This window comes from Aulostomus chinensis, chromosome 6 (assembly GCF_037954235.1).
Source record: "Aulostomus chinensis isolate RoL2024-O1b breed Wild chromosome 6, RoL_Achi_v1.0, whole genome shotgun sequence".
NCBI classification, from domain to species: domain Eukaryota; kingdom Metazoa; phylum Chordata; class Actinopteri; order Syngnathiformes; family Aulostomidae; genus Aulostomus; species Aulostomus chinensis.
Genome location: NC_141325.1, coordinates 21,644,583 through 21,657,786, shown reverse-complemented (window position 1 = coordinate 21,657,786; position 13,204 = coordinate 21,644,583). Strand labels below are relative to the sequence as shown.

At 44.0% G+C, this 13,204-nt stretch overlaps 1 protein-coding gene across 1 annotated transcript in view; it reads left to right on the top strand.

Moving 5' to 3' along the window:
• The window catches only part of arid3c (AT rich interactive domain 3C (BRIGHT-like)), an 84,691-nt gene that overhangs the window by 62,043 nt on the left and 9,444 nt on the right, over nt 1-13,204 (top strand). Inside the window, exons 4-6 of the mRNA XM_086207012.1 lie at nt 7,393-7,576; nt 9,681-9,925; nt 11,490-11,801. Of these exons, the coding sequence (XP_086063138.1) occupies nt 7,393-7,576; nt 9,681-9,925; nt 11,490-11,801 (741 nt within the window). The remainder of the gene's footprint in view (nt 1-7,392; nt 7,577-9,680; nt 9,926-11,489; nt 11,802-13,204) is intronic.

Genomic DNA, 13,204 nt, shown 5'->3' with positions numbered 1-13,204 from the left:
TGGTAATTTGAGACAAAGCTGTGGGGGAGGACAGAGCCTGGTTCTGTGGAGCACATTTTACTGTAGAATTCTCACACACACACACACACACACAATTTACATTTATTTTGTATTTATGAAAAATAACAGTTAATTACATACCAAATTGATTCACCCTACAGTTTTTAGTTTTATAAATACCCAGAATAAATGTTAGGTTAAGAAATTAACCCCGGTTCTCTGAAACACGAGTGAGGTATCTCACTATGGGACATGCCCCCATGCGCTGTCTCCAGAAGCATTTTTTACATCAAGCCAGCTCTGACTGGCAGACAAAAGGTGACGTCTGCCCCCAGGAGGAGGGACTTCCTCCTACTATAAAAGCCCACCGACACCTTCTCTCCTCAGTCTAAGTAAGCACACCCCTTCCTCGCTCCGCGCAAAGAGGGTGGTCTGGTGCGATACCTCACTCATGTTTCAGAGAACCAGGGTTAATTTCTTAACCTAACGTTCTCTTTCAACATTCGTTTCGGTATCTCACTATGGGATGTAGAGACTCCCGTATTGCCAGACAAGCTTACCCCGAAGACCAAGAGAGAACAACTGCGGCATTTATTCAGACGTGGAGCCCACACTCAGCACTGCATGAGGCAGAGCCACAGCGGTGACATCCAATCTGTAAAATCTAATGAAAGTGTGGGGCGTGGCCCAGTTTGCAGCCGCACACACATCATCCACAGATATGCCCCGAAACAAACCCAAGAAGATGCCATGCCGCATGTGGAATGAGCACGCAGACCCGCAGGGGCTCTCAAACCCATGCTATCATAAGCAATAGTGATAGTCCCCACAATCCAATGTGACAGATGTTTCGTTATCGGCTTACCTCTGTGTGAGGTAGCCCAAGAAACAAACAGCTGTTCCGAGTCCCTGAAATCAGCCGTCCTCTCCACATAAATGCACAGTGCCCGCACAGGGCAAAATGCGTGAAGCCTTTCATGCTCAGGTGAAGAGAAAGGTGGAGGGTAAAAAGCCAACAGCTCAATAGGGCGATATGGCAAAGCAGGGTTGAAAACCTTCGGCACAAATGCAGGGTTAGGTCTCAGCAGCACCCTCTGGAAAACTGCATGCATGCAGGGTTAACTGATGAAGCATGAACGTCCCCGACCCGCTTAGCAGAAACCAGCGCCATCAAAAACATTGTTTTAAAGGAGAGCACCTTCAGGTCAACCTGCCTCAGCGGCTCAAATGGTGCGCGTGACAGCGAGTCAAGCACCATTGGCAAATCCCACAAGGCAACGAGGCTCCTCAACGCCGGCCGAAGCTGATGCGCGCCCCTCATGAACTGACAAACAAGTGGATGCTGGCCCGCTGTCTTGTCACCAAAACCTATATGACAGGCTGAAATGGCCGCCAAATACACTTTATCAGTGGAGAAAGCCAGGCCTTTATCCAACAGCTCCTGAAGAAATGACAGGGTGACAGGGACAGGACTCTGGAAAGCCACCACAGCGGCTTTAGCACACCATTCTTCAAAAGCGCGCCATTTGGCACCATAAGCTTCACGGGTGGAGGACACCCTGGCACTCTGGATCGTAGCGACAACGTTCTCTGGGAGTCCCGCAGCCATAAAGTTCAACCTTTCACGGGCCAGGCCCACAGAGCCATGCGCTCCGGGTGAGGATAAAAAAATTCCTGGCACACCTGTGACAGGAGATCCCTGCGGAGAGGCAGAGGCCACGGCTGGCTGTGTAGCATCTGAATGATCACCACCAGCCAGTGTTTCCCAGGCCATCTGGGAGCTATGAGGATGAGAGAGTGTCTCCTCTCCCGAACCCTGGTGAGAGTAGGAACAATAATTTCCAGCAGTGGGAAAGCGTACAGGAGTACGCGCGGCCACTCGTGCGCCAGAGCATCCAGCCCCAGCGGTGCGCCCTGATTGATCAGAGAATAGAACACTGGACACTGAGCATTCTCCTCCGACGCAAAGAGGTCGACCTCTGCTCGACCGTAAATGTTCCATATCTGGGCAACCACCTCGTCGTGGAGTTTCCATTCCCTGTAACAAGGGTCCACTCCCTGGTTCATTATGCCCGGCACACGGATGGCTCGATCAGTCTGTGTGCCAGCGTGTGGAAATGACGCGAGCGCAGCCCCCCCTGTCTGTTTATGTATGCCACTACTGTGGTGTTGTCGGTCCTGACTAAAACATGCTGCCCTTTTAGGAGAGGCAGAAAATGTTTCAGTGCAAGAGACACCGCCAGGAGCTCCAAGAAATTTATGTGAACTGATTGCATCTGTGAGCCCCATGATCCATTTATTATTCTGCCCTCGTGGGTAGCCCCCCAACCTGTCAACGAGGCATCTGCGGTAACCACCCGTCTCGTTAGGACAGTTTCCATGGAAACACCGGAGAATAGGAATGTCGCACTCCTCCACTGGCTCGTGGCGCGGGTACACACTGAGATAAGAACATGACAGTGAATGTGGCGGGTCGGGCTCAAATTAAGTGATGCCACCCAACGCTGAAACGGACGCATATGCAAGCGGCCGAATGGGACAACAGCCAAAGCTGATGCCAACAGACCCAGCAGTCTGAGGCACAGTCTGAACTTCAGCCGTGCCCCCCTGCGGAAAAGTGCCAGACAAGCCTGGAAAGGTCTCACCCTCTCCGCTGAGAGACGAGCCCTGAACTCCACTGAGTTTAGGGACAGACCAATGAATGTAATTGTCTGAACTGGGGTCAAGACGCTCTTTTCTCAGTTTATTGTAAAACCCAGTGCAGTCAGGTGTGACGTGAGCAGCCTGGTGTGTGACATGAGTTCCCTGGGAGACTGTGCTGCGAGGAGCCAGTCGTCTATGTTTGTTGCCAAACGGATGCCCTCCTGTCTCAGAGGTGTCACAGCAGTTTTGGTGCATTTTACAAACACCCGCGGACTGAGTGAGAGTCCAAATGGGAGCACCAGAAATTCGTATACCGGCCCCTGGAAGGCGAATCTGAGATACTCTCTGTGAGGGGGATATATAGGGATGTGAAAGTAAGCGTCATTCAAGTCTATGGAGACGAACCAATGTCCCTGACGCACAAAGCGGACCAGAGCTGCGTGTGTCAGCATCCTGAATCTGTACTTCCTCGAGTACTTGTTCAGTGCCCACAGATCTAGTATTGGCTGCAGACCTCTCCCCGTTGCGGGGCCAGAAAGTATCTGGAATAGAAACCGCTCTGGCTCTGCTCCAGCGGCACGAGCTGAATGGCCTTTTTGTTTTGCAGTGTTCTGATTTCTTCCTGCAAAATGCACACTTTTTCCACTTGAGCCTGCGACTGCAGAATGCCGTTGTAGAGGGGTGATGCAATCTGGAGTCTGTAACCCTTGGTTACGGTCTGTACCACCCAATCTGACGCCCAGCATGCTCGCCACCGCTGCGGTTGAGCCAACAGCGGACGAAGCATCATTTGTTTTGTAACACCAGGCCGCGCTGGCAGGGCGGACTCTACAGGTATACAGCTCAACGCAGGGCTTAGGTGAGCGGGACGGGCGAGGCAGGGCTGCAGTACCATTGGTTGGGCTGTAACTCCACCTAATGGCCTCATATGCAGCCGAACAGCCTTGTTCCGCTCCCCAGCCAGTTTTGTGTGTTTTATGGTTTTGTTTTGAGGCTGTGCCCTTGGCACATGGCCTGGTTGCGCGCCTGAGAAAAAAATTATTAATTTTTTCTTGCAGGAGAAGGGAACATGTACTTTGAAGCACTGGTGTTTGCTTGTGCACTGGCGTGTGCTTGTGGGATGCAGTCATGGCTCCACAGAGCTCTCTGCAGGTCCTGTTTTCCTCCTCTTTAACTGGCTGTGAACATGGAGCGCCGAACAGCCTCTAAGCTCCTTTTGGTGGGCTTGGAACGTGCCCCTGAGAACACTGCGTGGAGCAGAACATCTCCTGAAAGGCAAGGGGCAGGCGTCTGGCTGAGCCTGTTCTCCCTCCCCGGTGGCTGCGCTCTAGGTAGTGTGCCTCTTTTTCTTTGCGCCCAGAGTGACGGGGGGGGGTGTAGGTTGGTTCCCTGGCGTCACGTTGGGAGCGAATGGTTTCTAAGCCTGTGCACCTTTAAGTTCAGCCGTTTTCCCTTGGGTGCAGTCACTTGGCTGAGGCTGAGGTTGATGTTTGGGGATGCGGTAGGCCGGTCAAGCTACAGCTTGAGCAAACGTGCGCCTGGGTGCAGTAGATGGAGGAGGTGGCATCCGTCTGGGCAAACACAGCTGTAATGCTTCACCTTCTCTTTTCTTTTCCTCGCAACGTTTTTGCATCGTGGCCACAGCAGGGCCGAATAGGCCTTTGGGGTCCACGGGCACGTCGAGGAGTCGAGTCTTCTCCTTGTGAGACAGACTGGATAGGTTCAACCACCTGGCTCTTTCCTGGACCACCATCAGGGCCATGGCTCGTCCAGAAGCCTGCACGGCGGATCTGTGGCAGATCAAGGTCCTTTGAAGAAGAAGAAAAGGCTCGCAGTCCTCCTCGTCATCTTACTCGGAGCCGAAACGAATGAATTCGTCCCCGGATTCAGACTCTACATGAGCAATGTCACCGAACTCCAGAGGGGCGGTCTCATGCTCCTCGAGACCAGTCAGTGGTGAGACAGTGGCAAGTTGGTCGCCCCAACTGAGCTGAATCCCCCTGAGTGCCCCCAACCAGCTCCAGTGATGGAGGGGTGGTTACCTCCATGACAGGGTCTGCCTTGGACAGGTGTCCTTCAGGGAGAGTTGCGCACAATGCTCACAAGTAGCCAGAGATGCTTACGTGTCCTGGGCATGTTGCAGCCCGAAACACGCAGTACAAGCTGCATGGGTGTCTGCTCCGGCAATTTTGCTACTGCATGTGCAGGTTTTATCTGGTGGCTTGACCATGTCCATGGCGAGGGCAGGTTCAGGCGCCAAAAATTTCATCAGCTCCAGTTAAAAGAGTGAAGCGAGGCAACTAGTATGCCGGCTAGCTGCAGCAGCTGTTGTTTGGCGACCGCCCAGCTACTAGACCCAGAGCAGCAGGAGCAGAAAATGAGTAGCGTTCAACGACCGAGTGGTTAGCTCACTCTATGAACTGTTTAGCTAGGTCGAGCTACACCCGCAGTCTGAGAGGTTGCTTGGGGGAGCGAGAAGAGGTGTTTGACTGAGGAGAGAAGGTGACGGTGGGCTTTTGTAGTAGGAGGAAGTCCCTCCTCCTGGGGGCAGATGTCACCTTTTGTCTGCCAGTCAGTGCTGGCTTAATGTAAAAAATGCTTCTGAAGACAGCGCATGGGGGCGTGTCCCATAGTGAGATACCAAAACGAATGTTGAAAGAGAACCAAGACTCTCAAGCAGGACAAAGCAGAAAAGTTCAGACAAAGTAACTAACTGAAGTTAGTCAGTGGTAGTGCACAAAATGGGAGCAGGCATACAAGAACAGATAGGGTTGTAACCATGCAGACAGCAACACAAGTAGAATTACACAATCCAGCATGGCACAAAGGGGACCCATATACTAAAAGGCGGACAGGAGGGGCTCGGGTGATGTTCGGTAAAGCACATAACCCTTAAGTGACAAATGCTCAATATCAGGCATGAAATGTATAGACATTTCAAGTTCCATGTGATATGGTTTAGACAATAAATTGCACACTTAAATCATAATGATAAGTGATACTCTTCCCTATGAAAATGACATTCAAATCAAGTAGTAAAATGTCAAATCAACATAAGCAGGATGTGCTAGTGCCCTGTAAAGAAATATAATCAAAACTGTCTAAAAGTAATCCAAAAGATGACATCTTAGTGCATCATGGAATCCCTTCTGGACTGACTCTGATTGGCCGTGGGTTCATATACCAATAATACAATAACTACAAGCATACTTCAAAGCTGTGCAGAGACTGTTTGACCAAGAGACTGAAATCTGGAGTACTGGAACCCACTGGCGAAGTCAAAGTCTGGATTTGAATCCTATTTAACAAATTTGAAGATTCAAATTTTTTTTGCATAAAAGTCTACCCAAAGCAAGTTATGTAAGTTAGTTGCTTGCCAAATAGATAACAATTAAGTTTTTAGTTCTAAATAAGTTTTTGAATGATTTCTAAAATATTTCTTTTTTCTCATTTTTATGACTGGTGGCCCAATAAACTTGGGAAGCACTGTGTGTGTGTGTGTGTGTGTGTGTGTGTGTGTGTGTGTGTGTGTGTGCGTGCGTGCGTGCGTGCGTGCGTGCGTGCGTGCGTGTGTGTGTGTGTGTGTGTGTGTGTGTTGAAGGTTCTGGTCAGGGGTGTGTGGGTCCACTCTGTCTACACTTTTTTCATGCCATGACATAATGGCCCATAAATATTTCACATAAGAGCAGATTTGTTCCGTTGCCTTCAAATTGCACTTTCATTCATTACAGAATTTTACTTAACTCTTCCCTGGGTAAGTTTATTCATTACCCGCTGAAGCCATTTTCTGTCTAAACCAAGCCACTTGTTCACTTTCTCCTGTGTGCATGTGCTGTAGCCTCAGACATAGAGCTGCTATTGTCTTCTGAGGAGAGGGGAACATCAATCCTTTGCTTTAATAGTGTCTCATTCGTTCACATGCCAGCACCGCAAAATGAAGCCGTAATTACTGACCTTAATTGATGTGGTTTTACCACCTCAGACGATACTTCAAAGCTCTCCTCCCCCCTCACTGTATAGGCCCCATTGCTGTTGTTTGCACTATATTTCTGCAGCTATTGATCCCTATTATGGTAAATCCGATGGGCACAATGGAACTCTATCAGCAAAATGCAGGTTAATTATCTCAGGGTCAACCACTTTGTAATCTTCACAAAGAGCAGTTCTCTCTTTATTGCCTAACATAAAATTGCAAATACAAATTATTATCTTAGCCCCTTTATTTTGCTAATAAGGGTCCAGGTTGGCAGTCATTTAAAAAAAGATGACCTCTCATTTTCCACAAATTATATTTTAAAAGGCTTAAACTATGAAACCAGATGTATTATTTTCATACTGATTATTTACATACTATACTAAATAATTATATTGCTACATACTTTCAAATTTCGTCACCTTCATAAAATAATTGCATAAGTAATTTTTGTGACTGTCTCCAGTTTTTTTGTGTTTTCTGAAAAACTTTAAAAAAAAATTACTTAGGCGATTATTTTAAGGTGAGGATATTCAGAGTTCTGCATTTCTTCACCATGTCACAGGAAATTGATAGTTAATTAAGTCATTTTCAGTGGATGTGCTGATAAGACACTAGAAACTTTTTTGAAAGTTATATTTCCTGCTGTTAACAAAGCTGTCAGACATTTGACTGGCTCAAGATAAATTGGTCTTATAAGAAGGTGCAGAAGCCTATTGATGGGAGGAACCGAAGTTAATGGAATTGATTGTGGATATTGTGTTTGCTTTCTGCAGGGACTCCAGTGAATCGGATTCCTATCATGGCCAAGCAGGTGTTGGATCTCTACATGCTCTACAAGCTCGTCACCGAAAAAGGCGGCTTAGTGGAAGTCATCAATAAGAAAATATGGCGTGAGATCACCAAAGGCCTTAACCTCCCTACCTCCATAACCAGTGCAGCTTTCACTCTCCGAACACAGTGAGTACAAGCAGAATGATAACCCTGGATGACTGATAACCTGTACTGACTCAGGAACCAACCACCAGAACAGTTGCTGGTGACCCTTGTGTGTGTACATTTTAGTTTTTATTGTAAACAACCAGGCTGATCCTTTTGTTTCTTTAAATGCATATATGTGATCTTAATGTTTGATGACAGCCATGCAGAAAAGTGCAAACCACAGTCATCTTTACTTTGCTAAAATTTGATTTTCCACTGAATATCCCCGCTGAGATTCATGGTAATGAGAGTATTCTAAATGGCTCTGTATTTGAACACAGGTCTTGGTGTCATTCGTCAGACATAAGCTGTCTTACCTGAAAAGTAGGAAATGTGATTTATTATACATGTCTGTCTGAGAGGCTGCACGGTGGTGCAGTGGTTAGTACTGTGGCCTCACAGCAAGAAGGTTCCGGGTTCGAGTCCCGGCTCAGGCGCAGGCTCTTTCTTTGTTGAGTCTGCTTCCTCCCACAGTCCTAAGACATGCAATTTGGGGACTAGGCTGATTGGATTCTCTAAATTGACTGTAGGTATGAATGTGAGTGTGAATGGTTGTTCGTCTCTGTGTGTTGGCCCTGCGAGTGACTGGCGACCTGTCCAGGGTGAACCCCACCTCTCGCCTGTAGATGCTGGGATAGGCTCCAGCTCCCCTCCAACTCTTACTAGTAAGGAAGAAGCGGAAGATGTCGATGGATGGTCTTTCTGAGAGTTTACTTTTTTTAAAATTGTATCTCCCAATGGTCAATTTTCTTTGGAGTTGAGGGGGAAAAAAGTCTTGCTTGAGCTTAATGATAATTAATTCCTGGCAGTATCCGAACCCATGGATGAGTGTTAAGCCATGTTAGCTCCGATTCATAGCATGACACATATCAATAATGTAAAAAGTTAGGGTTATGATGTTTTAATGTTGTTTTAATGAATGTGGCAAAAGGACAACCAACAAAAGGAGTGCAATAATCTTATGGAGAAGGTGTGAAGAGCAACAAGGTGTGGCTATATGAAACCCCAAATATCTTCAATATTAATATATGATACCTAAAGAATATTGCTGGAGACCAATGCTGTTTATCTTGGGGGATCAATTAAAGTTTCAAGGGTTAGGCTAACAGATTGATGGTAGACTTAGTGGTAAAGATGAACAGCGACAAACGTTTTTCAGGACATCATATTAATTTTCATTGTGGCCGATTACTGTGGGATGCTTGCAGTGTCACATGGACCTGCGAGATTTGTGCAATTGACAACACTGGCAACATTTGAGACCACTCCTGAATGTCTCTTCAAGACTGCATTTCCATGTTAACTTCCATGACAGATACATTATTAGACAGTCTTGAAAAGTGTCACTTCAGATTGTAGATAAAAGATCATTTTAAGTAACATTGATTTTTTATAGCTCATTATTTGCTGTGTTGTTGAAAGCGCCAGTAAATATGAGACCATTTTAGACAGGTAGTCATTTAGCCATAAATATAACGAATGTGTGAAAATGTCCAGACACAGCATATATATTCAACTGTGTTCCAGTCCACTGTATACATTATAAACAATACAGTTCTGTTTGATACATTTAGACAATGCCACCAGCCAATGTGCATTATCCTGGTAACAGAAACAACTCAGACATTGGTTGAAGTTGCTTTGGAAATTTTACACCACTGCTGATTAACATTAATATTTGTTTTTATATTGAATTTACACAGCTGTCATTGCCAAGTCTACCTTTTGTCTTCCAATTCATAGGGAACACATCTACAGCATTTGTTTAGTCATGTATGGCTGTGTTGTTGTCATAGGCAATCAATACAACCATATACAGATTGCAGCTGTCAAGAATGACATGGTAGACTGTCTCTGTTTGTCTAAAGGGTGATAAAGTATAAGGTTAAGCTGATGATATTGTGGACATAGGATTTATTTGAGAAAAGAGCATTGACTTTCATATGGAAACTGCACTTGATGCATGAAACCAAAAGGTACACATGATGATTTTAATCCCACTCTCCCTACATAAATTGATTAGTTGACAGGATGATCTACACACTCAAATTAATATGTGAGGTCTTCATCTTCCTTCCTTCAGGTACATGAAGTACCTCTACCCATATGAATGTGAAAAGCGGGGACTGAGCTCCCCTGGTGAGCTTCAGGCAGCTATTGACAGCAATCGGCGGGAAGGCCGTCGTCAGAGTTATGGTTCCGCCATATTCAACTACTCTCCTGTGGGCACCCCCACCCTCCTGACATCACCAAAGATTCAGATGTCCCATATACCGATGCCCGCTCACAACAGTGGCCATATCTCCCAGGTGCCTGCAATCAAGAAGGGTAAGATACAAGATATAAAACATCAGGATACAACAAGACAACAGCACAAAGTGTCAAATATTCACTCCCTATCACAACTGCAGGTAGCCTCAATTCATTTTATAAAATAGGTTACTGTTGCCTAATCGCTATGAGTCTCAGTGGAATCTATAAGTGAAGTCTGGGCATGATGCAATCATTTGGGGAGATTCCAAAAAGCATATTCTTTTTCTGTAACTATTGTTACAAAGAAATGCAACCAATATACTCTGTCTCACAGGATGCAACCTAGGACAACCTTAAACAAGACAATGAAATGCAAATGTTAGTGGTTTATTACAGTTCAAGCAAATAACATCAGGGATGATTCATTTCCTCCTTCATGAATACTTTGTAAAAGGAAAAAAAAAATTGGATACTATATTTTACTCTGATGACATGTTTTTGAGAAGTTGTTGCATGATCACACCGCTACTTAAGCAGAAGTTTGTGTTGTTGCATGTCAAAAAATGATTTCACAACAGCTGCCCCATTTCCATGTATTCATACTCATGCAACTAGTAGAGAGTATGTGCATTCTACCTTAAGAGGAAACATCTTGCAGGACTTCCTCATATCAGCACCACCAATTTCCTTGATATGCTAACCCAAAATAGCATGGGAGCTCTTCAATTACAGGTCCTCACGGAAAAGAAGTAACTTAATGATCTGTGTAGTGTGCCATAGACAGGGCCTTACATGGTTTTGATGAGGGACATGAATATTGTTTTGTAAGAATAACGCCTTCAAAAATGTATTCATTGACTGGTGATCTGTCCAGGTTGCACCTCTTACATGGATTTATTGATAACAGTATAATAACATTTAACACTAAATCCTCCAGAACAATATGTCAAGCAAAAAACAAACAGCAGACAGGTGACAGAATTCAAGCTGCACCCAATGTGCTTCGAGCAGATAACCTTATAAAGAAAGTCCAAAAACAGCTGGAAACCTTATGTTGGGGATGGTTTGAAGCATGAGGTTTTTTCTCACACTTCAACATATTTTACATTTGACATAAACTTTTGAATTATAAGCCCCCTCAAAAAATAAGTTCAATCATCCTGCAATCATCCTGGTGTAGCAAAGCTGTAAGTCATTTTTACTTGAGAATGACATAAGAATGATTATAATTATAACAAAAAATAATGATAAATAAAAACATATGATAACAAAGTCACTAAAAGAAAGAAAAGCAAATACACATTTCCTTGTAACTATCAGTTTCAGTTGCTTTGTGGTAAGTAACAAGCTTATTCAACTGAGCATGTGCAAAGTGAGAGCCATCATTTTACACACAAAAGCTTCTCCTCCTTGGAAGTACAATAGATTAGTATCGTTTTTAGTAATGCAAGACAATGACGAATCCAGGTAAATTAAAATTCCAAATGTGAAAATATGTCACATATATGGCGAGTAGCCCAGACTGTCTATTTAATTTACGGACATGACCAGGACTCATGCATACATTAGATTGTATTCACATTCATGTCAACAAGCATGCAGGTGGGTTTAGGAACAGATGGCCTTCCTTTCTCTCCAGAGGAACCGATGATGGCCAGCTGCCTGCCCGGTCGGGTGGCCCTCCCCATGTCTCCCAGTGGTCATCATGCAGCAGCTGTGGCAGCTCAGGCAGCAACTGCAGCCCAGGCTGCAGCTGCTGCACAAGCTGCTGCTGCTGTCCAGGCAGTGGCTCTGGAACAGCTCAGGGAGAAGCTGGAAAGCAGTGAACCACCAGAGAAGAAGATGATGATGGTAGCAGAGGAGCAGCAGAGGATCATGCAGCATGCACTTCAGCAGAACCTGCTGGCAATGGCCACCCAGCTGCCCCTCAGCATCAAACTCAACAACAGAGGTGAGATCCTCAAGGAGGTTGGATGTTATTATTATGTTATATATTATTATGTTATATATTATTATGTTGTTATTATTAATTTATGTTATTTCTGTGTTCTCTAGAGTTTCCTCATTCAGCTCCTTATAAATAAAAGGTTCTGCCAGGGTAATTTTTTCTGTTACTTTTCAAATGTGAAAACATTTGGGAGCATTTTCACAATTTCAGCAAAACTCTTTTTCTCATATGCTTCTTCACAATGATGAGTAATTATTTATATGTTACTGAATATTTCTGATAAGATAAAATTATATAAAAATGATATCAAACATTTTCTTCAATTTCTCAATTTATTGAAATCATCACTGAAAAAAATAATTTAATGTGATGAAGATGGCCCTCTTTAAAGAACCCCAAAAATTACTTTTAACCTCACCACATAACTTTTATCACATGTAAGCAGTTAAAATCATACGCAAAACATAAACGCTATATATATATATATACACACACACATACATACACTTTCAATATATCTCATTAAAACACAGCAACCAAATACTCTACCTCATTTCAGGTAAGAGATAATCTTATTTTATGGATATTTTAAGACAATCATACCTCCATACCTCCATATCCCAAGATTTTGATACTAATATAGTCTCCCATTTATTATAATTTTTTCAAGTTTTATCTTCACCTTTTCTAATAGGCTTCTCTTGTTGATAAGATTAAATTATGTACAAATGATATCAAACATTTGTCTTCAATTTCCCATTTTATTGAAAGCATTACTTCAAAAAAACATTTTTTGACACGAAGGGGACCTTCTTTATAAAAGTCAAAAATAAATCTAACCTTACCACAACATTTGTTTTTTTGTTGCCCAGTATTGGGATACATTTGATACTGTATTTCATTGTAGATATCTTGGCAGAGCTTTGTCACCAATAAAGATTGCCTCATATCTGATGGTGGTGTTCCAAAATTCGCTTAGATCTTTTTAATGACACTGTTTGAATCACTAATGTACACATTCTTAACCAGATAACATATATAATTTGAGGCCAGCTCCACAGATATTATGAGGAAAGATTCTACTTTACCGCAGGCAGAATCCAACTTGTCACGAGTAAGAATTCTCACCTAGCGAGTCAGGGCTTATGACAAGTCATAAGTCACGTATGACTTAATGATACAGGCTAAAGGAAGAATAAGGGACCTATCTGCTGAAGTGATATAATTTCTGTCTGCATCACTGCTTCCCTCATATTAGTCATAATTGCAGGCTCTGCTCTTGATTCATGATGGAATAACGAGTCAGAATCTTTTTCAGGTTAATTCCCAGGCTGGTCGTCTGGCTGTGATCTTCACATATAAAATACTGTCATTTAAAGATTATACCCAAGCGCTATTATTTTTCT